At 48.1% G+C, this 24,958-nt stretch overlaps 8 protein-coding genes across 9 annotated transcripts; 3 read left to right on the top strand and 5 right to left on the bottom strand.

The window, feature by feature from the left end:
* Positions 1-922: 922 nt before the first annotated feature.
* E1B28_008412 (uncharacterized protein) lies at positions 923-3,308 on the bottom strand (the record flags this gene model as incomplete). The annotated part of the gene is made up of 11 exons (XM_043153217.1): positions 923-1,612; positions 1,678-1,784; positions 1,854-2,231; positions 2,306-2,322; positions 2,382-2,425; positions 2,489-2,514; positions 2,580-2,844; positions 2,877-2,886; positions 2,947-3,076; positions 3,129-3,225; positions 3,279-3,308. 11 exons carry the CDS (start codon positions 3,306-3,308, stop codon positions 923-925), a joined length of 1,794 nt encoding a protein of 597 aa, XP_043008501.1.
* Positions 3,309-3,837: 529 nt separating this feature from the next.
* On the top strand, positions 3,838-5,058 carry E1B28_008411 (uncharacterized protein). 2 transcript variants are annotated; one of them, XM_043153215.1, is made up of 3 exons: positions 3,838-3,920; positions 4,005-4,358; positions 4,417-4,811. In XM_043153215.1, the coding sequence occupies exons 1-3, from the start codon at positions 3,869-3,871 to the stop codon at positions 4,548-4,550; spliced, it is 540 nt and encodes a 179-aa protein (XP_043008499.1). In that variant the 5' UTR covers positions 3,838-3,868; the 3' UTR covers positions 4,551-4,811. The 2 variants fall into 2 exon arrangements, with proteins under 2 accessions (XP_043008499.1, XP_043008500.1); XM_043153216.1 differs by adding exons at positions 4,850-4,910; positions 4,968-5,058 and having other exon boundaries at positions 3,867-4,770.
* Positions 5,059-5,426: 368 nt separating this feature from the next.
* E1B28_008410 (uncharacterized protein) lies at positions 5,427-6,694 on the bottom strand. The gene is made up of 6 exons (XM_043153214.1): positions 6,528-6,694; positions 6,044-6,481; positions 5,946-5,980; positions 5,821-5,885; positions 5,626-5,759; positions 5,427-5,563 (listed from the first exon to the last, which is right to left on the bottom strand). The coding sequence occupies exons 2-6, from the start codon at positions 6,284-6,286 to the stop codon at positions 5,519-5,521; spliced, it is 522 nt and encodes a 173-aa protein (XP_043008498.1). The 5' UTR covers positions 6,287-6,481; positions 6,528-6,694; the 3' UTR covers positions 5,427-5,518.
* Positions 6,695-6,848: 154 nt separating this feature from the next.
* Positions 6,849-8,723, bottom strand: E1B28_008409 (uncharacterized protein). The gene is made up of 2 exons (XM_043153213.1): positions 7,958-8,723; positions 6,849-7,899 (listed from the first exon to the last, which is right to left on the bottom strand). Exons 1-2 carry the CDS (start codon positions 8,687-8,689, stop codon positions 7,147-7,149), a joined length of 1,485 nt encoding a protein of 494 aa, XP_043008497.1. The 5' UTR covers positions 8,690-8,723; the 3' UTR covers positions 6,849-7,146.
* Positions 8,724-9,404: 681 nt separating this feature from the next.
* E1B28_008408 (uncharacterized protein) lies at positions 9,405-10,781 on the top strand. Its single transcript, XM_043153212.1, has 9 exons — positions 9,405-9,534; positions 9,588-9,785; positions 9,846-9,893; positions 9,946-10,009; positions 10,077-10,206; positions 10,262-10,366; positions 10,419-10,471; positions 10,531-10,574; positions 10,628-10,781. Exons 1-9 carry the CDS (start codon positions 9,459-9,461, stop codon positions 10,633-10,635), a joined length of 726 nt encoding a protein of 241 aa, XP_043008496.1. The 5' UTR covers positions 9,405-9,458; the 3' UTR covers positions 10,636-10,781.
* Positions 10,782-12,430: 1,649 nt separating this feature from the next.
* Positions 12,431-13,626, bottom strand: E1B28_008407 (uncharacterized protein). The gene is made up of 6 exons (XM_043153211.1): positions 13,494-13,626; positions 13,128-13,444; positions 12,979-13,069; positions 12,847-12,919; positions 12,647-12,765; positions 12,431-12,595 (listed from the first exon to the last, which is right to left on the bottom strand). Exons 1-5 carry the CDS (start codon positions 13,594-13,596, stop codon positions 12,654-12,656), a joined length of 696 nt encoding a protein of 231 aa, XP_043008495.1. The 5' UTR covers positions 13,597-13,626; the 3' UTR covers positions 12,431-12,595; positions 12,647-12,653.
* Positions 13,627-13,946: 320 nt separating this feature from the next.
* Positions 13,947-17,170, top strand: E1B28_008406 (uncharacterized protein). Its single transcript, XM_043153210.1, has 4 exons — positions 13,947-14,988; positions 15,039-15,572; positions 15,642-16,273; positions 16,329-17,170. Exons 1-4 carry the CDS (start codon positions 14,140-14,142, stop codon positions 17,110-17,112), a joined length of 2,799 nt encoding a protein of 932 aa, XP_043008494.1. The 5' UTR covers positions 13,947-14,139; the 3' UTR covers positions 17,113-17,170.
* A 149-nt stretch (positions 17,171-17,319) lies between these two features.
* E1B28_008405 (uncharacterized protein) lies at positions 17,320-24,243 on the bottom strand. The gene is made up of 8 exons (XM_043153209.1): positions 23,535-24,243; positions 21,328-23,482; positions 20,530-21,274; positions 18,402-20,464; positions 17,962-18,348; positions 17,851-17,912; positions 17,638-17,781; positions 17,320-17,580 (listed from the first exon to the last, which is right to left on the bottom strand). The coding sequence occupies exons 1-8, from the start codon at positions 24,163-24,165 to the stop codon at positions 17,507-17,509; spliced, it is 6,261 nt and encodes a 2,086-aa protein (XP_043008493.1). The 5' UTR covers positions 24,166-24,243; the 3' UTR covers positions 17,320-17,506.
* Positions 24,244-24,958: the final 715 nt, after the last annotated feature.

Genomic DNA, 24,958 nt, shown 5'->3' with positions numbered 1-24,958 from the left:
CTTTCTAGAGTGCAGACAACCATATCAGTCATAGTTAGGTAGAATTGGACGGTTCTCCTACCTGTTTTATTCGTCCGTAATCGTGAAGCATCAACTATTCTGATTGGCTGGGGAAGAACCTCGGAATCAGAGGCGCGTGCGCATGCGTCCGACGACATCTGCAAACTCCTCAAAACTCCGACTCTAACAAACCTCTACGCTTATTCAACCATAAAAAGAGTGCAAAAGGCAAAGTATATCCCTAAAAAGTTGTCAGGAAAGATTCTCGCTATGGCGGGGTGTTATAACAAAGTTGGAGGTAGATGGTATCGTCATTAATGCCGCGAATCAGAGTCTGTTGGGTGCAGGTAAGTTTCAACATCAAGTTCGTGCCCCCTCACGCATCCGAGTCGTTCCTGACGAACTTCACGAAGATCTCAGTGGATGGAACAATACACAGAGTTGCCGAGAGAAGATTTCCCGAAGAATGTGAGCGTCCATACATTTTCATTTATCACATCATCCCGACGCCCGCTCTAGGTCTAGAGCGGTATGACGCTCAACGGTGCCAAAATTGGTGAAGCGAAGATTACCGAGGGATACAATCTACCTCTGCGAGCTTCGATTTATTTTTGATCGATGATATTACCCAAAAACTCAAGAAACTCACGAAATCAACGAAAGAAAACACATCATCCACACACTGGTTGGACCCGTACACAACAACAAAGACAAAGACGTGGAGACGATGGCCTCCCAGCTATCTTTGTGTTATAAGAACAGTCTCAATCTTGCGATGAAGAACGAGTTGAGGAGCGTGGTCTGTCTACGTTTGTTTAGATGTCCAACTCCCCCGTTGGAGGCTGTGAAAGATTCATCTACTCAGTGTCTAAATTCTTCTAAAGAGGGGTCGATTGAAAGACTCACGCAATAATCAATGCGACTACCTTCCTGGATACTCCGGTGGCATATCCTGTGTGCCAACACTTTCGGAATCTCCATCCGGCCTCCGATGCAAAACCTGAAGCACACGATGCATGTCAGTTTGGAGCCTTTGGATAACATCGTTTATGCGGGGTGGCTGCTCGTTGTCCTGATCTCCTTCACTCCTCGGCAATGACGGTCCTTCCGCTACGGGTAGTTGGTGATCTCGATCTCCCTCACTTCTTGATAATGACGGTCCTTCCGCTACTGGTTGGTGATCACCGGACACTTGGCGGAGTGGTTGTCCCTTTTCCCGAATTGCGGAGGATGTCCCTACAATAGTATCACCTCTTATTTCATTGATTCCATACGGGCTTATGTCCATTGGGCCTCCACGTTTACTCATCTCTTTAGTACGACGATGTCGCAAGTAGAGAAAGAGCCCCAGGGCGACAACGAGACCGGCAACACCCCCCACTACACCCCCCACAATGGCCTTCACAGACGAAGAGTGTGAGGAGCTTGAGCTAGTTGACGTGTTTGGATTGCCAGAACCAGGGCCTGAAAGGGTAATTGCGGCGATTAAAACGCCCTGCGCAGTAACTTGCGCATCAAAATCGAAAGCGGGATCCGTCATTGGTGGTCCAGTCCAATTATAGCTATAGGTGTTGCTGCCGTTGACAGTGCTCAGATCCAGGATGGCGTTGTACTGACCGGGAACGACATGTTAGAACTTGATCAAACGGAGAGAAAACAGAAATATATTATATATACCTGAACTGCCAGATACTTCTCGATGTCGGCGCGGAGTTCGAGTGATTTAGTGTTCTGGTAAATGGCGGCAAGCCCACGGGGGAGATTGATATTACCCATCAGAGTCCCTGTCCATGAGAGAAAAAGTGTCCAAACGTCAAGTTCCGGAAGCCAGATCACCATGAGGATGTGTTTACCTGGGCTTAAAAGAATTTGATCGCTGGTATGCCAATCGCTCTTGGTTATGGCGCTCATGACGCTCCCTTGCACGCTAAAAACCCGAGAAGGTACTGCAGTATGAGTAAGAGCGTTCCTTGTAGTTATGAAATCGTTCACCCACAGTTGTTCGTGACTCGCATCATCAGCAATACGATTGATGACAGTGAGCCCCTCAATCCATGCTCCAACATTGACTGAGTCACCAGATGCAGCAGTCGTACACTTTGTCGAGTCTTGTGAGTCCAAGGATATCGAGTTTTGCGGGAGGTATTCCGATGACGTGAACAGCTGGGATCGAATAAAGTTGAAGGACTGCGTAGCGAATTCGAGGTAGGTTTTGTTCGATGGTGTCGCTTCTGCAAGTAGGCCAGATAATCTAGTATATCGATTACTTTAACAAAAAAATGCGTGCATACAAGGCTGTTGGAACCGTACATGAAGTAATAGCTGGCAGATACTTGTGTCAGCTTGTGTCACGACGGTTCGCGAGGATGACGTTGACTCACTCAGACGATAATAACGATACAACGGCATTGGTTGGGTCAAGAGTCTGAACGGATGTCAGTAGCCGGTAAGTATCTTGTTCGCATAGTCACAAACTTGAACTACGAACATCAAACGTCCCTCCAGTGACAGGATCTTGAATTTTGAAGAGATCACAGCCGTATGAGCGACAAAGCTTTGACAAAGAAAAGAGGACTGACTATTCATGCAATGCGTTTGTAAGGTGAAGTTCTTTCCAGCGACGGCTCCTGAGATGACTTCGCTATCCGTGATGGTCGATGATGAGGCCCACTTCCACCAGTTTATCGCAAAGTTGAGAAATGCAATTTCATTGTATACAGAATAGGAGCGTGCAGCTGCATATCCGTAGGTGCTAGACGGCGGATCAGGATGGGTTATAGAATAAAAGGCGAAGGTAACTTGCAGGCCATCTCTAAGAAACTGAGCAGCGACAGGAATATTGAGCTAGGGTTCAAAGGTGTGAGATTGATACTGACAGGCTTCAAACTGCAAAATAAGGAGAGATGTGAGTGTATTGAATCCATACGAAACCGCTCGAACACGTACGACCCCTCTCTTTCATTCTCCCTCGACTGGAAAAAACTCAACAGTTTGTCCTTGTACAATGTCTGATTAGATATACGGTCAAACTCGGCCATCTGAGAGTACAATAATCCAGACTGGTAGTATTTCGAGACTAAAAGTTGACTTGTAAGCTGCAGTCTCTTTGATGAATGAGTAAGGCTCACCAAATTGACCATCGGAAGAAAGGGTTTGGACAGACTGTTCCAGTGCTGTGAGCGCAATCTGGATCCTGTCTTGCACAGAGGATGTTATCACCGGTTTCTGGAAAACGTTCAACTTGAACGTGCAGAGATTTTGACAAAGTGGGCACGTACCCGCCAGTTTGAAGTGTCAACTGTGGTCATCACGAAGGTTACGAAGCCATTTTTTGCATACAGGTTATACTTATATCCATGGCCAGCGCCTACTATCACCGGGCTGGTGTTGTCAAAATTTTCAAGAGCCTAGATGCACTTCGGACTTGTAATTCCCATGAGTATTCCTTCTTCGGCTTTGGCATACCAGACCATTAGTATCTGTACTAGTTAAACTCCAGATTCAGAGTGTTTTTATTGAACGAACGTGGTGAGAGAGAGGTACCGGGGAGGGAGCTCTGAAAAACGGATGTTCAGTCGACACGCAAGGTCAGGTACAACCTGTACATCAGATCATGATATTCAATTTGATCGGGATTGGGTCGTGTGGGTAATTTCGGAAAATCCCGATACATGGAAGATACGACTTCAGCTGGAACGGGACAAATACCCAACTTATCCTTGTGGCCATCACGATGGGTGCAAAGCCATTTTTTCGCGTGCAACTTACTTAACATTACCCATGGCGAGGGATGCTCGGACAGCTCGGGCATGGTCGTGTGAACACGAGAGTCTCGGTTCGAGCTGAGCTCTATTCAACACCCTCCAACATGTCAGACCCCAAATTCAAGGCTAATGATCCTTTGAACCCTTACGACCCAGGTATTGCAAGAATACTCTTCTTTTTGTTCACCTTCCTTACTACCCATCATCGTTCTGATCCGATCTCTTTATCTGTCCCTGTAGCGTCCTTCAGCTTGGGTACCGAAGGTGTTGGAGCCAGACTCAATGCAGGAACTGCACCAACCCAAGTGTTATCTCAGATCAACAAGAATCCCAAAATGATGGAGGGCTTTTTGAAAATGATGAAAGAAGACATAGCAGACGCTAAAAGACGCGGCGAGACCATGGAGGAAAGGATGATGCGCGAGAAACGCGAATGGGCCGAGGCAGACGCTGAATCTGCTAAGATCAAAGAGAACGGTAACGACGCTTTTCGGAAGGGGGATTTTGAAGATGCGTTCGTCGCGTACAGCGCGTGTATTGAGATCAGCGAACATGAACCGTTGTATCCCCTTAACAGGTCTGCGGCTGCATTGAGTGATTTTTATCTGACCTTCTTGTAGGCCATCGAATCTGACAGACTTGAATCCCTCAGAGCTCAAGCTATTCAAGACCGTCGTGCTCGATGCAACCTTTTGTTTGGAGCACGATTATAATCAAGCAAAGGCGTATTTCCGTCGAGGTCAAGCACCATTATCGATTGGGCAACTTGTCGAATGCTCGTCGTGATTTTGAAGCTGCCCATGCACTTCAACCTCAGGATTCCGCTATTCGCAGGGAAATCGGTGTGCTCAGTGAACTCGAGGGAAAGTCAGAGGGAGAACTCGCTGCTTGGATTGCAGAGCAAGGATGTATAGACATCGGAGATCTGTTTCCGAAGGAAAACGAGCTCGACAATCGTGTCAAACAAAAGATCGCCGGAGCTTGAGTGAGGTGGGATTCGTTAACCGTATGTGTGTGATCTGTATTATAGTTGACTGCTAACCGATTGTAAAATATGTTACGCATATGGCAACTTCGACCTGTAGGTTTGAAGTTGAACCTCATGCCCGTAACAACGATTACCACAGAGACAGACCCTAAAAGAAAGTACGCCTCGCTTCATCTCGCCAGATTACGACTAACAAGCAGCTGAACACTGGGCAGGTTGAATCTTTCAATTTTAACCACAATATCTGTTGCTCCATGTGGGTCAAATTATCAGATTTCAATTGTACTATCTACATATTTCTGGGTGGAGACTGAAACAGAAAGACATTCAAGCGGTCTGAACGGAGAGCACAACATCTACTATCAACTCATTTTGGAGTTCGAAATCCAAAGACTACGGCAACACAAGAAGTATCACAACTGTTTCGGGTGAAGTACCTCTCCTATATAAATTATAATAATAATGCTAATAATCGGTTGATTCGCCTCCGCCTGATAGCGGGTGTTCCGTACCTAGATACACAGGGGTGGGGCTCAATCTAACGCCCCGTCGGTTCTATGAGGTACTATAATTCGCGGTCTCGTTCAGTTGGACATGCCAATGCCTGAGGCCTGATACGCCATGCACAAGCCCACTAGAAACAAAACGATACCACAAATTCATATTCAGAACCGGATTGTAGTACATACATTCCGAAACAATGTTTCGTGGCGACAGATGGCGCCTTTCAAATACTCAACACGATGGGGAATGTTTGTGCAAATCTTTAAACATGCTTGTACAACGCTTGCTTCTCAAATGACTGGGACGTCTAAAAGTTGAATAAGTTGATCAGTATCGGAAAGTAGAGAACGCGAAAAAAAAAGCCGCGACCTTGTAAAGGTTGAAAACCGTGGTATGATGGGAGGTATCCGCGTGGGTGAATAATTGGGCAACGACACCTCGCGGAGAGAAACATGCTTCTTTGGGTCCCAACACGATGCGAATGTAGGTGCCTGTACCAGATTCTAAACAGACCAGTAGGTCAGTCTGGGGAGCCAATCACGGATGGAAATTGCAAGTAGTAACCTTTGAAATCATAGTACCATGTTCCTTTCAAAACAAGAGCGATTGTGTCTACGTGAGTCACAAACCTATCGGATAGAGTAAGAGGCTGGGTTAAACCAGGGGAGGCTTGGGCTTCTCAAACTTACTCCTTGGAGAATTGATCAAGGTTTTCCTGAGCAGTCTGCTCGGGGTACCAGAGTGTAAGCGAGTATAGCAGTCACCAAGAATTTGTTTGAAGGCTCACCGTGTCCGGAGCACCTGGCGCCCCCGGATTTGGCAGTTCCCAAAGATACTCCTGCATGGTACCACTGACGAACCCCAGTCCTTCACCGACTTGCCTCAGCTTGTCCTTGCACTGGGAGTCGGTACCTTCCAAAGTCCAAAATTTGAGTCCTAGAGCAACTAGTTTGTCTTCAGAAACCGTTCGACCAGAGTCGTGCGGTAAATTGAGGTTGGCTGTAGATGTGTCTCGATAGTATGCCCGCATGTTTGGATTCCGGGGAGTGGATGGGCGTGAAGAACTTGCGAGGATTTATAACCCGGTACTCGAGCGCTGAATTTGTATCACAAGGGCAGTCATCCGACGTTCACATATTTAGAGCACCATGGCAAAGTGGCTTGAGGACACGGACATTTCCTCCGGGTTCTATCGATCTGATATAACATATTTAGAGCATTCGAGCTGTCTTTATATGGCGTTTAGTTGTGCCTATGTAGGCTTCACATACCGATTGTGTTGCTTGTTTCGCATGAAAAGTCACCTGTGCGCACTCTTGATTTAACGACCAGATCTTCTTATTGCAGCTCGGGGAAGTGGTGGATCCAAGTGACCGTATTCCTATGGCGTACCAAAGGTGACTATCGTATAGAGGTTCTGGTATTCCACAGAGGCGCACGAAATGACGTGCGAAAAAGTTGAGTTGAGGGCAGGTCAAAGCGGACTGGGAGTTTTTTTAAACTAGCGCTTATTTACATAACTCAACCTCTAGAAACGACACCCTGAATCTGCACCGTTCACGAATCGGACATTCTTAAAGATGAAGGCCTGGCATAACCACCATTGGGGATTGAAGACCATGTATGTTGGTGATTGATTACTACAATGCTAAGTAAAAACAAGTAACCCAGAGCAAAACAGAACAACTATGGTATCAAAGGCATGACAATATAGAACAGGAACATAATACTTGTAATCAGGTAAGATATCGATTATACATCATACACAAGAAGGAGAGAAGGAAGAAGAAGAAAAGAACAAGAAAACGCCAAAATAATGATACATGAATACAGGCTCGTAACGAATGGTCGTAAAACATAAAAAAACTCGGAGGGGGGGGGGGGAAACAATTACTTTTTCAACACTTTCAACAACGACTTGACACCCTCGATTCCAAATCCACCCTCCGTGGCAGGATAACAAACATACATCGGCACCCTTCCAGAATCAAACTTGGCTCTGAAATCGCCTCGTTTCAGTAGACCAGCTGTTCCGGCTACCTTCGAGTACACCTTCGACAACCCAACAATCCTCCATCCCGACAGGTTAGCTTTCGGATGAAGCGTGTCAGACGCTGTTATTCCAAAAGTGACCTTGGGAGGCCGTGAAGGCGACGCTTTTTGAAGGAGCTCAAGTGATGTATGGATGAGAAGCTCGGACGTGCCTCGGGGTGCGGATGGGAAAGAGATGGCATTTTTGATGAGGTAGTAGCGCGAATTGAGGGCGGACTTGGACATCATATGAAGGGAGAAATCAGCGTCAAGTGAGGAGGAAGATGAGGAGAGACTATGGGAAGAGAATGTGGGGGATTGAACGGGAGATTCAGAATCCGACGAAGAGGTAGATCGAGAAGATCCTCGTTCAGGAGATGTCTCCGGAGAGGACTTGTGGTGCCCCAGTGCGGGGATGAAGAATTTACGCTTCTGTTTGAGCGCCGATGTGGTTGGGACTGGGACCTGGGCAGGTGTGGATGATACCTCGGAGGCAGGGGGCTGGTATGGCCCGTGGATGGGAGTGAGGATCAGAATCCCGACGATGTGGCCCTCGTGACGAGCGACCAAGTATCGACGGTGCTGTTCATCTATCCATGGAAGTCCAGTGGTCTGCAAGGGACACGGTAAGTCCTCTAATCCAGAACTCGGAGAAAAGAGAGAAACTTACAGAGGCCAACTGGACACCTTTCAGACCCTTACTCTTTCGCCACTCAAGTAGGCCATCTTCAACTTCCTGTCTGTCATGCTGTGACCATTGTTCGGTCGTTTCTTCAACCGAAACACCAGCTCTCTCTGCCCTCCGGAGATTCTTCTTCAAATCTTTGACTGCGCCGACACCCTCTTTTCCCTTAGCGTTCGTCAAGTCCAAGATGTGATCCGGATCGAGAACTTCCTCGTGGATACACTCGACCGCAGACCATCCAAGACCACGTTCTTTGTCGTTGTTGGCCAAAACTGCCTCGAAAGCGAGATCGGCACAACACCAAACGGGTTTCGCTTCTTGTTCATCGACTGCCCAGGATACAAATGCCTTGGCTGTGGGACCGAGAAGAGAAGGATGGGAGACGAGTGGGTTACCCCATGCAAAGATGAATTGTTTGTGTTGCATGTATCCTTGGATGGGGAGGAAGGTGGAAGTGGGGTTCTCGGCGAGGAAGGAGGCGGGCGCTTGCCATATCTTGTAACGAGAGAATTCGAGCCAAGCTGTGGAAGAAGAGGAACCGTATGAGGAGATGAGATGAGCGATGGAGGATTTATCAAAGGAGGAGGAAGGCTCGGCGCGATCACGCTCGTCCTCATCGTCATCAAAGTTGAATATAGAGGATCTGGCGTCGGAGTCGACGTAATTGGACTCTTGGTGGTCTTGGTGTTCTTGGGATTCCTGCACTGGGATCGACATTGTGTTGACAGGAGGCGAGTGCAAGCAGGGGAGGTTTTGAGTTGGAAATGGAGTAGCGGAAGGTGGGTTTTTATAAATATCCGCACCGTGGCCGGGTTGAGTCAGTACGTCCGCTATTTCTGATGTCAGCTTCTTACTCACGCATCATTAATCAACCGCTCATTTTTGTCTTGCATTTGTCGCCGATTTTCGGGAACGAATGTGTTCGGCTAATTCTGCTTACCTCCTCGGCGCAAAATCCGTACACGATTCCCTAGGATCTTGGGCGATGTCGCACTTTCGAATAAGCCTCCCACCAATGCCTCGCAGCAGCGCAGCAATTGAGACTACGCTCGTCGAATCTGAGGATCTACACTAGACGCAGTCAGTACTCGTTGAGGAATCTAGAACCAAAAACATTCAAAATTCCATTCATTGAGCCACGGAACATGCTCTACACGACAGCTGTCGGTTGTCCTCGGGTCGATGGTGCATCGGAGGGAAAGGTATTTCGTACGAGATCAATTGTCATCCTTAATGTTGCTGTAATTACGTGTGTTCTACCCCGGGAAATTCAGAAATCTCGATTTTGAGGGATCTTCCGCGGACGTGAATGTTATAGCTTCTAGCCCTGAGGGCGTTGGTTTGGGGGAGGAGATGGAACTCGGATAGTTCCGGGAAGAGCCTCGGAGTCGACCGCTTCGGGTCAATTTACTGTCGGCGATGATGGTGATGACCAACGCACAGCTACGTATTGAGTACGCGTCCGACGACATCGATATCGACAGCAATGGCAGAGATCTCCAGCTTGCAATTGCCATCTCCTCCAACTCATATGCCTCAAGAGCAAGATATCAACAAGCCAGGTATCTTCTACTACAAATCATTCTTTCAAGTTAACATACTTCAACCTTGATAGCAATCATCAAACTCCTCAAAATTCCCACTCTAACAAACCTCTACGCTTCTTCAACCATAAAGAAAGTGCAACAGGCAAAGTATATCCCTAAAAATTGGTTATTGGAAAGAGTCTCGCTTTGGAAAGGTGACATAACAAAGTTGGAGGTAGATGCTATCGTCAATGCCGCACAACACAGTCTGTTGGGTGGAAGTGGAGGTAAGTTTCAACATCAAGTTTCAAGTACCCTCACGCATCGTTCCTGACAAATATCTCCAGTGGATGGAGCAATACACAAAGCTGCCGGGAGAAAGTTGTACGACGAATGTGAGTGCCGTCCATTACATTTCTATCGTTTATCCTGACGCCTGTTGTATAGGTCTGACGCTCGGCGGTGCCGAGACTGGTGAAGCAAAAATTACTAAAGGATACGATCTACCTTCGTGAGCTAACGATTTTCGATCGATGATCTTACGCAAAAACTCAACAAACTCACGAAATCAACGAAAGAAAACACGTCATCCATACAGTTGGACCCAAATACAACGACGGCAAAGACGTGGAGAGCAAGGCCTCCCAACTAGCTTTGTGTTATAAGAACAGTCTCGATCTTGCGATGAAGAACGAGTTGAGGAGTGTGGTCCGTCGACCATCTTCTGTACGAGTCATGATCTGACGCTCCTTCCGAACCACAGGCCTTTCCCTCTATATCCACGGCAATATACCGTTATCCGATCGTTGACGCCACACACATCGCCTTGAAAACTGTCCGGGAGATCCTAGACGAGCACGAACAGCAGGCAAGTTTCACTTTTTTTTTGCGGTCCACCTCTACCAACGCAACAATCACAGTTCGATCGGGTGATATTCGTAGTGTTCAGCGACAAAGATAAAGAAGTGTACGAGTAAGTCTGTTTCTTCGCATTCTCTTGCTTCAAGTTCATATCCCATTTCCTTGAACCAGGACTCTGATACCGGAATACTTCCCATCGGAGGAAGGTAGTACAGGTAAGTCTGCTCCTTCGTATTCTCTTGCTTCATATCTCATTTCCGGGAACCAGGGCTCTAATTCCGGAATACGTCCCATCGAAGGAAGGTAGTACATGAAGGAGAACCGCAAGAAGAAATATTGTACCATTTCCCTGTACTCTATGTGATCGAAGGCAATCGATGAACCACCTCGGTCAGAGAAACCCGATAAGCCCGACGTGCCCACATCTCTGGATCAAAACTTGGTCTTTTCCTTTTCGGGTCCGGTGTACTTTGGGCTATTTGCATTCGGAATGCGCCACCGGTTTCATGAAACCTTGGATGATATCGTTGCTGAAGGCCGTTTTTCTTCACAGCCTGTTAGGAGAGTCCCCCCCGGGCGAGAACTGTGGACGGTAACTGAATCCGACGATCGAGAAAGACGAGTATGTACTCGTGCTCGTATGGTGCTACTAAACTGGTCGCCGACTACAGCAAGGAGGAACCGCGGGCCCGGGAAAAACAGAACAGCATTGGAATGTTGATGAACGTTTGAACGTCTCAACTCGAAGTGATGGAGCTAAACGTGCTTTCATGTGGTCTCATTGAATGTAAAGATCGGATGATATCAATCGAGAGTTGCCCTAACATCTCGGAGTAGAGGGGGAAAATCGAGAGAGTTGAGTTCTCGGAACTTCTCCTGTAGCTCTCCATACCGCGGATTGATTCAAACACAATTTTGAGCGGCGGGAGTCCGACTTGAGATAGCATTCAACATTGAAAAAGGTGAAAGGTGAAATGATGAAGGGAACTTAGGGAAGTACAGGTAATTAAGTATACCGTGTAATCTGGCCTCACGGGTGACACTTTTCGGTGAGAACTTGATTAGTTAGTACTTCTACAGGGGGAATCCTTTGAGTGGGGGAGTCCGACTCGACATAGCCGTCAACAAAAAGATGAATGATGAAATGAAGTGTGTACTCTGGCCCCACGGTTTCATTCTCTGATCTTTGAGAAAAACACCTCGCTAGTAGGTACCCTCTAAGTTCCACCGTCCAATGAAAGCGCCTCAGGATACGCCACAAGTGACCCGGCCCATGGCTATTGATTGTCAAGTCCCAGCCACTCCCCTTCGCAAAGATCACAGTTCTAGGTCTAGATTTCGACAATCCCGACGAGAGCAAGGACCCAAGGGACCGCGCCGCGGGATCCCCGACTCGGAAATCGCAAGTGGCAGGTGAGTCGGCGACTCCTGTCCAGAATGAATGGCGCGACAAAAGACAATAATAATACATAATAACGGCGGGAAAATCACCTCACCTGATACACGAGGGATCTGAGTCGAACATCCGCCAACTGCACCGCGGGCGGTGCTAAGTACTAATGAATCTATCCGAGTCGGTCAATGCTAAGTAAATTCAATCCGGGTCGGAAAATCGGGAAAATCACCCGCGGCACTTCGATAGATTCAATCATACTAAGTATATCTTCGTATTTCCTGTCAACTAGCGTCAAAGCAAGCTCTCACCAGATTCCTTTTTGTAAGTACCAGCTCGTGCCAGCTCGTGCCAAGTTCACACAGTTTTGGGACCCCACTGCCCAGGTACATAAGCGCAGGCCCTACAGCTCGAAAGAAAATAATTCCGGGGCTAGCGGGAAGGAGTGTCGATAGAAAGATAAAAATGCAAACCGTCGGGAGTACGTAAGGCTTAAGGTACGACCTTCAGAACAAGAGAATGAACAGATCCGGATGAACTTGGTTTCAATAACCACGCAATATTCGATGAACTCTAGGTGGAATCTGAATCATCCGTGGTCTCCGCCCGCACTTGAGAACGCTTGGCAAGGCGCGGGGACCCACACGGACCTATTATCGCTTGGCGCTTACGGACAGTGGACTGATTCATAGATCTTAGATCTTATACTATTAGGGTAGAAAAAACAGTAAGGTACAACGTCCACCGTGTATACAACACCAACTCGTGAAATATTCGTATGCAAGAGAATGTCATGTGGAATGGTATAGTCTGATAAAATTGAAGTCGTGCCATTTTTTAATACTGTGGGAAGGAATTAGGAGCTGTGGAGTTAAGACGAACAGTCTGACGCACCTTATTCTCAAGGCGAGCCAGTATCAGCGACTTCATGTCCTTTTTCCCTCAGAGTCTCATCGCGGGGGTCGGTTCCATGAACGGCATCCCAGTCTGCAGCAATGAAGAGGATGACAGTGCTAAGAAAGAAAAAACAGGGAAATTAACAAATGAACAACAACCAAACGCGCAGCTCGGACGCGGATGCCGCGAACACTCACCTTGCAGCGGTAGCGAGGAATCCGGGCCATAGAACGCAGACATAGGCGATATTGACAGCCCACTTGTTGTATTCTAGTAGCACATGGGGCGTCGGACGAGACGCATGATGAGAGGTAAAGATAGGAACGTACGCAGAGGGGGTCTGAAATAGAGGTCGGTGAGAGATTTGGCTTCTTCAGCGCTGACACCAGATATTGTCGCAGAGTTACGTGCTACGATAACCTGTCGAAGCGAGTAAGTTGGCATGAGTTGTGGGGGAAAGAGCGTGGAAACAACGCACGGTGCTCAACACTGCAGCAGCAAATACTCCTGCTGTAATAACGACAGCAAAGATCTTCTTGGTGATCGTATACCAAGCTGGGTATCTTCTTCTTGGGAAGAAAAGGAGAAAGAAGAAGTCTGCGCCGAATAAAGTGGCCACCATGACGCAAAACACAATGGTCGTGATTTCTGCGTCGATGATGTCGTTGTTGAACAGGTGGGCACGGTGACCAGACCACGCTTCGACATGCTTTTGGAGATCTTCGTACTTGTCGAGAGAGTATGTGGCGGTACATTCCGCTGCGAGACAGATGAGCATGGCCAGCTGGTAAACGACTGTAGAAAGATAAGCCAAACTGGAGCCAGCGAAGAGCCAAATACAAACCGAACCGTTCCCTTCGAAGATGCCAACGGCGGTCGAACATGTTGGCATGACCGAAAGCACTCCAGTGCATTTCTGAAAGATCGAAACCCCATATTACAGGCATGATGGTTCGTGGGTTGTGGATAAAAGGGCGCACGGGTTGGGCTACGCCCGCCCGCCTTTATAACTTTTTTTCGCGCCCACATGATGTCACACCTCCGTCACATACGCCTCCTTTTCCAGCTTCCTTCACGCTCCATCCTCCACCAGAAACTAGGAACAGGCACAAAGTATAAGCTACTCGTAAAGTTGAGGCAAAGGTCCCCTCGGACAGTCAATTGAGTTAGCTTGGGGAATTCGGCCGAGAAGCCCACTTGTTGAGGTGAGCTGAGGAGTCCCACAAAGCATCAAGTAGCGAGCATCATGATACGTGGGTAGCAGTACTGTAGTTGTTTTATGAGAAAAAATTACACTGGTTTGGTAAATACATACTACGAATGAGGATTTGTCCGCTTTGAACTTGAAGGAATACCTAGCGGATGTGGACGTGATGACATAAGGTGGCCCGACAGGATTAATTGGCCACAAGCTCATCGCCATCAACAACGACGAGGACCTCCTACCCCACACATAAAGCTCGCCAACTCAGTTGGCTGCCAAGTCTGAGATGGCCGACTCATTCGCCGATCTCTGGAACTCAAGCGCTACCTCAAACTCTAATAAACCCACTAAACCCACTCTGGGCTCTCTATCCTCTTCCTCTTCCTCCAATTCTCTTTTCACCTCTTCCAACACCCGCAACGGAAACGGTGCTGCCTCCTCAAACGACTTGTTCTCCAAACTATCAGCAGCTTCAGGACCTTCATCCAGGCTAGGCTCCAGAGCAGGCACTCCATCATCAAGCACAGTCCCACCACAACCATCGCAGACGGGGAAAAAGAATGTCGTTCCCGGAGGAGGAGACGCATTCGATGGTTTATTCAGTTCAACTGGGCTTTCTAGCACGTCTACGAACATGACCATCGCACAGCGAGCTGCTAAAGCGGAACAGGAGAAGAGAGAAAAGTTCATGAGGGCACAAGCTTCGATACCCAAGACTGATGCTGCTTGGGACGGGTTAGATCTCCTTGGGGGTAGCAGCAGTTCAGGTCAACCGCAAACTGGTGGCAACACTTTGGATTCGGGAGATGACTGGGGATTCACTCAGGCCGCTACTACGAAGGTTAACGTATCTGTTGATAATGATGATGATGATTGGGGACTGGGGGATTTTACTCCCGCTCCTTCTGCGACCAACTCGAAGAATTACAGCCCTCGAGGGTCATTATCTGACATCGATAGTTCAGATTCTGTCAACGGGAAACAAAGTCCATTGCCTGGAGCAGCTGGGAGAGTAGACTCGCCGAGTAGTGGTTTCGATTGGGGGAACCGGGAGGATCGAGATGGTTTATTAGGTAGGAATCCGGGTCGTGCAGAAGACGATATACTTGGGGATTTGGCAAGGCCTGTGCAAGAGGTAAATTCTCTCTCTCATGCCAACTTCCTCTAAAACTAAACATAATCTAGACCTCCCGACGACCCTCGCCCTCACCCTCACCTCCACATGCCACAAGAAAACCCTCAGCACAACGCAAACCGTCTCCTCCACCTCACATCCTCGGCCAACTCGTTGAGATGGGTTTTTCAATAACACAAGCAAAGACAGCGTTAGCCGCCACTGATACAGGACAAGACGTCCAAGGAGCGTTGGATATCTTGATTTCCAACGACTCTGCAGGAGGTGGTGGTGGTGGTGGAAGTAGTGAGAGGGAGAGATCGACACCTGTACCTGACGAAGACGATGAAAGAGAAAGTAGACCAAGACCAAGACATGATAATAGACGTCCTGAACAACCTAGAAGGCCTGTTCCGCAGAGGCAGAGACAAGACTCCGATCGTCCCGGTTCAGCATCATCTCGACAGCGGGAAAGGGAAAGGGAGGCGCAGAGGAATATCTCCAAACAAGCAGACAAGCTATTAGCACAGGCTTCGACGATTGGATTGAGTCTGTTCAACCGCGCTAATGCGGCTTTGAAAGATGCTGGAGAAAAAGTGCAAAAGGTGTGTGTTAATTTATTTATTTTTTCCTTCTTTTTTGGCGCCAGCCATCTAAAAGAAATTTGACCCTAGGTGTATGAAGAACGTGTTTCAGCGAATGAAAGACAAAAGGCAGTAGGGCCCGGCGCAAGAGGAGGAGGGTCAGATGGAAGGCCAAAATGGTGGAAGGAGGACTCGAATGGCGACGGAGAGGCTGGACCAAGTGGTGCAAGTCAGAGAAGGAAGCAGCGGAATGAAGACAGGGACCGAGAGCGGTTCGTCGATGACGACGAGCGAGATAGGAATGAGAAACCGAAGGTACCCAGAAGGACTAAACCTCAACCAGAACCAGAACCTGAGCCTGAAGTTGATCTTTTCTCCCCTGCTACGAACACCGCACCTGAATCATCTTCTACCTCCACTGAACCTGGGGCCTACGTATCCCCTTTCCGTCACGGCAGACCGAAACCCAAACCTCAACATACATCTGCATCTGCATCTGCATCACCTTCACCTTCCCATCCAACTCCAAAGTCAGATTCCCCTCATCCCACGACACTCGTTCTCGCATCCCCAACAGCACTACGTACTTCCGCAGCACACAAAAGCAAAGCAACTGAATTCTTCAAGCTGGGAGACTTCCCGGTTGCAGAAGGAGAATATACAAAGGCCATTGAGTGTTTACCACCTGGACAGACGTTGTTGATTACCTTGTATAATAATCGGTGAGTTTTATCTTCTTCACTCCTCATCAACCCCTTCTCACTACAGTTCTTTCAGAGCTTTGGTTCGGTTAAAAGTGGGCAATTCAACAGGAGCGATTGAGGATGCTGGGCAGGTGATCGATCTAGTTGGATCAGGGAACACCGGTATCGTTCGTAGTGGGGTTGAAGGCGGCACTATCCCGGACGGGGTAGACCTCCAAGTGAATCTGGGTGATGCTATCGTAAAAGCATGGAAGAGACGCGCGGAAGCCTTGGAAGGAAAGGAAAAGTGGGAAGAGGCCGGAAGGGATTGGGAGAGGGTTGCTGGGGCTGAGTGGGCGGGACAGGGCGTGAGAGGGGAGGGTGTGAGAGGGGCTGGGAGGTGTAGGAGGATGGAGAAGCAGAAGCAGGATCCAGAAGGGATAAAAGCTAGGCCCCCTCCGTCAGTTCGACCGAAACCCAAGCCCAAAGTTCCAACACCCACACGTATGACACCCGATTCGGAAGCGCTGAAGAACCTTCGTCAGGCGAACGCAGCAGCAGAGAATGAAGATTCAGAGAAACACGCATTGAAGGATGGTGTGGATGGGAAGTTGACTGCGTGGAAGGGAGGGAAGGAAAACAACATTCGTGCACTTTTGGCATCTCTAGAGATGGTTTTATGGCCTGAAATAGGTGTGCCAAAGTGGGGGATGCATGAATTGATATCGGAGGGACAGGTCAAGATCAAGTACATGAAAGCTATCGCAAAAGTTCATCCAGATAAATTGAGTTCTGGGAACTTTTCGGTCGAGCAGAAGATGTTGGCGCAAGGGGTTTTTGGGGCGCTGAACGACGCGTGGAATTCGTTTAAGCAGTAGAAACTACATGTGGGGATATTTATTGATTAATTAGATGATCGATATTATTAGTCTCGAGCCAGACCTTCTAGTAGAGTGGCAGTGTAATTTCCTTTTGTGGTGAATTACACTGTTTATGTTTTATTTGTACTATCTGTCAACGCGCAGTGCGTGCCCTGACAAACAAAAGACAAACAAGTTTAATTCACCATAAATAGAAATTACACTGCCACTCTACTAGAAGGTCTGGCCTGACTAGGAAGGCGTGTATTATGGCTATGGACATTATGATGATGAGATATTACAGTGCATTTTACTTTATTTTACAGAAACTGTCCATGAGCAGTCCAATGTCACTATGCATCGTGATTACCGAAGATCATAATCTATGATGTTGAAAAAAAAACGAGCGTCTTTACAAAACACTCAATAGTGCGTCGAGGTCATTGATGATCTTGTTTTCTGGCTCTAAAGGCTTCGACCATTTGTCTGTGTAGTAGTGATATTACGATATTGAATCATAACAAGAAACGGATGGACGCTCACCAGGACAGGCTAGGAAGTATCTTTCGAGCGCAGACACGAATCGTTCCTGATATTCAGCAGGAGGAATGACTGTGACTTCCTTTCCTCCTGCACCCAAACCTTGTTTGGCTTTATACTCTAGCGTCTTCGCAAATGTGTAGCTACCTATAATGGATGCAAGACAAGACATGTTAAGCCGCTAGTACCATCCCTCGAAACGGAATGATAACTCACCTATCGTATCCACAAGTCCGCAAGCGATTTCTTTATTTTTGGTATCCACCCCGAGCAGTAGCCTGGGGGGAAAGAATCAGTATTTGCCTCATAAGGTTGATACCCACTCACGAATAATCCATGATATTACTCCTCGCAAGAAAATCTGCATCACTCCGGATAGCTTCTCTCAATACCAGTTTCGAGTGGGGCCGAACAAGCGTTAGTGTCTGTTGTTGACCTTCTATCCACTCCCCGTCGAACAAAGTCTTCGAGGAGCCAGTACCGGGTTTGACTTTGCGCCCTTGAATCCCTTTGAGGTCGAAAGTCTTATCGATAGTCTGATTGTAGAACAGATTTTCCATGACAAGCAAGTCAGCCTTGGACTGAACGTTTCCTGTCTCCAGATTCCGGATCTCGATCGTGTAGAAGCCAACGAGTTTGGCGAGCACGGTAGCTTTGCAGGCCGTCGAATCCAAATATCGGAAATAAGATGGTGCCAAATCAATGAGTACTTGACTAATTCAAACAGATATTGAGCGGGAGCGACGGCAACCTCAACCGAGACTCACAGGTCAGCTACGTTCCACGCGTTGACTAGTGTCTTGATTATGAATCTGTCATCGAAAGTCTTCCAAAAGTTCGACTTGCTCTTGCCTCCTTCAGCAGACCAATTCTGGCTTTTCGACAGACTCTTCAAGAAAACATCGTCCACACCACACCTCTTCCTGAGGATATCGAATTGCTTGGCGTAGTATACAGTACAACTAAACTTGAGTCTTTTGCCCACTGTCCAATCGTACTTGATATGCGGACGCTCGTCAATCGGTGCAATCTCTGCAGAGAGTAACCCGTGATGCCTATTTGACGACATCGATGCAGGCGATAGAGGGCGAGAGATAGCGTCTGGGGCGCTTCTCAGCATAGCGCGCATGGCCGTAGTCAAACCGCTGGTATATGTCGAAAACGATGAGGGGGGAACCGCAGTAGAAGATGTGAGGGCAGCTTCTTTCATTGGGACTGGTGGTGGGGGTAGGTAGCTTCCTTTAGTTGCAACGGCGGAGGCCAAACTGAGTCTCCCTGTATCACTTCCTTCCATGACAGAAAAATCATCCCGCCCCACGGTAGAGTTGCTCTCGACCGAAATGATCGAAGATGCTTTACCACGCTTGATATGGGCGTCCTCAAACGAATTCGACATCCAAGGCTCAATGGAGCGCGACGACATAGAAGAGTTCGGCCGAGAAGTCGTCCTGGAAGACGTAACAGCATCTAGTTCTTGCAGAATTCTGTCTGTTGCAGATGTATCGCCCGTGGGTAAACCACTCACAACCTCGCCTCCAGCAGCCTCCTTACTAATTTGAACCTCAGGTTTCGCCCACGCGGAAGGTGGCGCAGAGGTAATACTTGGCCGACTATCACTTCCATAAGAGCCTTGCAAGGCGCTGCTTAACAACCGACTCCCTTCCCTTCCCAATGTTGCAATACGGGATCCACTCAGAATACCGCCTATCGACGTAGGGCCGACCTCCGGGATACCAGGAGCCTTCTGCCTCAGTACTTCCCTGATCGACAACAACCCTGTCGCATCTTTCGGGTGTTCTTTCCTGCTTATCACAGCAGAATATGCCTCTGGTTCATGCCAAATGACATCCTCCTGATCTGGATCCGGTTGGGAGAGGGCTGAAGAACGGAACAAGCGATATCCAGTTGTTGAGAAGAATGAGGAAGACGTCGAAGGCGATCCTGGTCTGCTTCCCGGAGCAGGCGACGGAAGTGAGGAACCTGAAGTGAGAGTGATAGGTCGTGAGCCAACACCAGACATCGCCCCAAGCTCCTGTCTATATGCATCTGTACTGAGCGTGAACGCAATAATACTTCCCCAATCGTCTTCCCGTACAATGATGTTACCTCCTGGGACGACATGACAGGACTTATCCCACCATTCTGGCTCCCTTACACATAAAGAAAGCTTGTTCTGGTCTTTTCTAGACTTCACCATCTCTCTGTCTCTTTTCGCCGTCTCGTTCTGACCGCCCTTGTCTTTTCCCGCCTTGACATTGACAACTTTCAATCCCAATCCCGTGTGTTTCTTCTGCCATGCTCCTAACCGTCTCTCCACACCTTTCGCAGCACTCAAAAACGCTCGTCTCACCTCATTTAAAGATCCAGTTGGTGTTTTCGAAAGCTGCGTATATAAGGACTGCTCGGTTCGATGGAATGTCTGTCTAAGATTGGACAGGAGTAATGTGGGGTCTTTGATGCTTTCTTCTGTAGATGACGACGAGGAAGGAACAGAAGTAATCGAAGATGAAGAGAGTGATGCCTCGGAAGCTATGGAGTCCTTGCTCGGCATTGATGGCAAAGCCGGTCTTGTCTGTTTCGGCGTTCCTTTGGGTGTGACGACATCTTCCGTTTCGACAGACTTATTTTCAGCACTACCGGAGAAGTATGCCGGTTTTCCTGTCGGTGTTATGGGACTTCCTGGTAGACCGTCACGTTTCGGAGTAGGCATCGCAGTTGGAACCTGGACTTCGTCAAAATCGTTGTAGGCGTCGTCCGACGACGGAAGCCGAGGAAGAGACTTCCTTGAGCTGTTATACGAGTCTTGAGACTCTGTAGCCAGTCTACTCTCCTGTAAACATAGAATGCAAAAATTTATATGAGGCAATGCACGACGACGATAAGAGTCGATCTTACCAGCATATCAACATGGTCAGCGACTCCTTCCCACCAGACCTTGATTTCCCTCCTCAACTTCTTCTTCTCTACCTCATCCTCGTGCTCAATCTCGTCGTTCACACCTCCCGTGGTACTCGCAGTCCCTTCCTGTGTGTGATGCGGTCCAAGTACGGAGATTCCGCGGATGACCTGCACTCTGGGAACTCTCAACTCAAATACCTCATCGATCTTATCGACAAAAAAGGATACCGTATGCGTTCGGTTTGAGAAGTGACGCACGATATTGAATCGCATATCCGGTAACTTCTCCATCCCCTCATTCACTGTTTTGTCATCCACCTTCCGTCCAGCATTTCCCGCTGTTGACTGCTCTTCCAGACGTGGGAAACCCCGAGATACGATACGGGAGGGTGTAGGAGTGATATCCTCCGACTCTGCAACATTCTGCTCCTTCGAAGAAGAACGGGGAGAGTTCCTTAAGGAACTCGATTTTTTCACCATTCCAACACTCGGCCAACCCAAACCACGAACATACGGCCGTCCTACTGATGTGGGAGTCGTTAAAACTGAAGCAGGCCCTACGCTATCGAGAGGACTCGAGCTAATCGCAGAGCCTGGAGGCGAAAAGGCTGAAGGCGAAGGTACGTTTCTATTGAGAGCATCGGAAGTAGAAGGTCGAACGTGATCGCACAAGGGCGTGTCTATCTTTGAGAGTGATGGCGAATATATCAACAATTCGAGAAACTTCCCAAACGGTAGTAAGCTTAGAAGACAAAATTAATGAGGAAACGAAAAATGTCCAAGAGGTACACTCACAAAGTTCCATCACTCATCGGAAGCCTTCCCTGTGCCCAATCATCACTTTCACAAACTCCACAACTCGTCCATATCTCAATCTCACTGTCATTTTCACCAGAACTCTTCTTATCTTTCCTGCTCTCTCCAACCACATTCGTATCACTCTTCGCTTTCACAATCGACGGGAACTGGGGTGAGGTGGGCGATGCCGTCGAGTTTCTACTCCCTGAATTCGAATCGACAGAGGGAGGAGCCAAACCGATAATCGAATTCGACTTCCCGCCCCCCTCTTTCCTCCTTCTTTTTATGGGATCGAGTTCCGACACGACGACAGTCACCCTTACACCCCCATGCATGAAACGTATTTCGTGTTTGCCTCGTTTCACTTTGCACGAACCAGTCTTGGGGTTTTGTCCTAGGCCACCTGTCCTTGTTGTACCAGCCTTCTTAGTAGCTGCAGCGGACTCCGTAGCGTGTGCGTGATGGTCATCCTTCTCTCCTTCCTCTTTCATCTTCCCATCTGAACTTCGTTGTTGTTGTTGTTGTTCCGCTCCTTTCTCCCTTGTCCCTTCACCACCGGACACATTCCGTTCACCAAGATCCTCATCATTCTTCCGTGCCACCTTCCCACACATATTCAACCCAACGGAACAAGGTTCCTCAGCACCATTAAGCCAACCTTGAATCATTTCTCCCAAACACACCCCATTCGAAGCACCATCACCCCCATCCATCCGCGTTTTTCTAAACAAGAACGTCTCCCATCTTGGCGCTTGATAGTTCATACAAGGCATAAACTTCTGTCTCGCCTTTCGCTTTCGACGTCGCACCTTCTTCATGGACTGTGGAAGACTGGATATCGAGCTGGCACTGGACAACGCCTCAGACGCTGACGATGTCTGTTGTTGTTCTCGTACCGCTTTGGTCCTTTCATCCACCGTCCCATCTTCTCGCGAGTGCTGACCTTCGGAAGATGTCTCTGAAGGATCTTCATCGCCCTCACCCTCACTCAGATCGTCCGACTCTCCTTCGTCCGTAGAAGCTGAACCCATCGAAGAAGCCACCGATCCTTCCTCAACCGGTACATGTATCGAAACCAGCGTTGATATCGCCTGATGCCTCAAAAATCCTTTGATTCCCACCATCCCAACACCTAATCCTAAACCTTGAAGATGATTTTGATGACCTCCATTTCCCCCAACCTCCTCACGTTCCTCACCACCCGCACTCGCACTGGTACTCCACCCTATCAACTCCTTCAACGCCACCCTCTCATCCCCTCTCACCCTCCCCACAGACAACATCTCCCGTTCTCTCTTGGCAAGTCTCACCAACAACTCTGGCAGCTCTATATTCTCTCCGACCCCAGGTGACGTAGAAAACATATCTTTTGTTTCAGATAGCCGGTTCACAAGATTCGTAAACGGGAAATGTTTCGTCGGTGTCGTTGATTTGGACGTCGTTATTGATGACGGTGAAGGACTTTGGCTGGCTGTACTTGTAGGACTCGACGCAAGAGTAGACCCTCCAAACGAAAACCGTCTGATTCGTCCACCTAGATTGCTAGGAGTGGCCGTAGTTGCACCACCACTAGGAGAGGAAGAAGAAACAGAGGAAGTATCCATCGAAGATCTAGCATGTGCAAGTTCCGAATAAGAGTTATTCGACGAACCACGAAGATCTAATGACTCTCCCCGAACAGAATTTACTGGTAACTCTGACCCTTGACTTCCACTCGTGCGTGGCGAGCTCCGTTTTGAAAAGAACGACAAGATCCCGTTCGGGATAAGAGACGGTTTACTCGAGTGTCCCTTTGATTGCAAGTGTTTCCGTTCACTGAGATCCGAGCTATACCAGTGCTTGGCATCGCCTGCTTCCGAAAGTTGACTACGGTATCGATCCGTCGTAGCTCCATGGCTTGACACTCGATTTCTAGGAGTGGTAGTGTTCCGGTTTTGCCGAGAGGCCGAAATCAAAGACGGCGAGGGGAATGTCAACGCTAACCGCGAATCGGACAGGAGGTGTTGTTCGAGGAGCAGAGATATATGTTGGTAAATGGCGAGTTTGAGTAGTTTTCCCAGAGCGGTGTGGAGTGCGGGAGAGCCTGGTACACCGGAAAATTGGAAGGTGCCGCCAACTAATCTTGGAAGGGTTGGAGAGGAAGATAATGCAGCTTTGATATACACTTAGTTTTGAGGAAACATAACAGAAAAATAAAAGCATACACGACCATTCATCGTAGCCATACAGAAGAATGTTGCCTTGATCCAGATCTGGAAAAACGAATACACCTGGTGTGAAGGAGCATCGTATTTGCGAAGGTATGATGTCAAATCCAGCGTCTTCCTCTGGAAGAGCAACGCGGGATCCCACTGGTGCAAAGGAGAGCAGTAGATGTTTAGACGTCGGTAATGGTGTCGGGGGTAATTGATGTGCAGCGAGTTCACGAAGTTGACGGATCTTCATATTCGAATCGTTGCCACCACTATCGGAGATTAAGTATTCAAGTGAGTCCCTTGCTCTTCGAATACCAACAAGCCATCCTCCTTGACCGATAGACCTCCCAAGGCCATCGAGAGCGTCTTCGATAGACCATACAAGTTCCTCCTTGTTTCGGTCAATCCATTCGTTAACGCCAACATCGACAAGGACCTCTGGATCCTGGCTGACCTCATCCAAGACGAAACGAATAAACCTGGCGCGATGCTGCCGGGCCTGCACACAGAGGTTGGCCAACTTGTTGGTGTTGGGTGATTCTCTCCTGACTTTATGAGGTTTATTATTCGAAACTGAAGGTGGATCGAGAAATTGAGAATTGAAAGGAGAAGGAATGACTGGGAGAGGTTTGTCCTCCATATAGTCAGGAGTTGTGAATGGAATGGATCATAGAAAGGTTGTTCACGCTGCGTAGAGTGCAAAGATGAGTCGTCGTCGGTACTTTTAATTAGCTGTTGGTCCGGCGTCATGTCGGCGTCGAGCATTGACGTAATAATATTTCACGTGATGTATCAATACCCACGTTTTCTGAATATACCTTTCAAATCTGGGTTGATCTCCGAAATCTTACTACCGGCAGATCCCGTTGAGGGTCCGCGCGGGTGTTATGTTACGTAACATTTATGCAAAATTGATTACGCTATCCTAAAATTTGTCAAACCTCATCCTGTGTTATGGTATCCTCATCCAGCACTTACAAGCAACATGCAAATGTTATCCCAGTGTACTAGCTATTTTGGCAGGAAGAATCTGCTCACAATTGGAGACATCACAAGAGCACCGTGCATGAAACAACGGCCGTAATCATCTTGACATCTTTGCGCATCAACCATCCCACGATCCAAAGCACCAGAGAGGACAGCAATGACCGCTAACGATAGGATCAACAAGGAGGGTAGATTAATATTGGAGGTTCGAAAAAAAAAAGATTACAGTAAGGATTACATGTCACAGTGTCTCAAGAGTCAAAACAGCTTCGATCTCCCTGTTGATCACCCCTCTAACCTCCTTTGTAATAACTTACTCATTGGTATGTAGTTGTGAATGTTTCGTAGGTAATTTGTTTCAAGGCTTCAGGTGCTTAATTTCCTCTTTCGCTCATATATAAATCTACTCGTCGCAGAGTTCGTAGTCACAAGGTTGTCCCGAGATT

The sequence above is a fragment of the Marasmius oreades genome, chromosome 5 (genome assembly GCF_018924745.1).
Source record: "Marasmius oreades isolate 03SP1 chromosome 5, whole genome shotgun sequence".
Classification (NCBI taxonomy): domain Eukaryota; kingdom Fungi; phylum Basidiomycota; class Agaricomycetes; order Agaricales; family Marasmiaceae; genus Marasmius; species Marasmius oreades.
The sequence above is the reverse complement of the archived record's forward strand: the minus strand, read 5'-3'. Positions and strand labels throughout refer to the sequence as shown.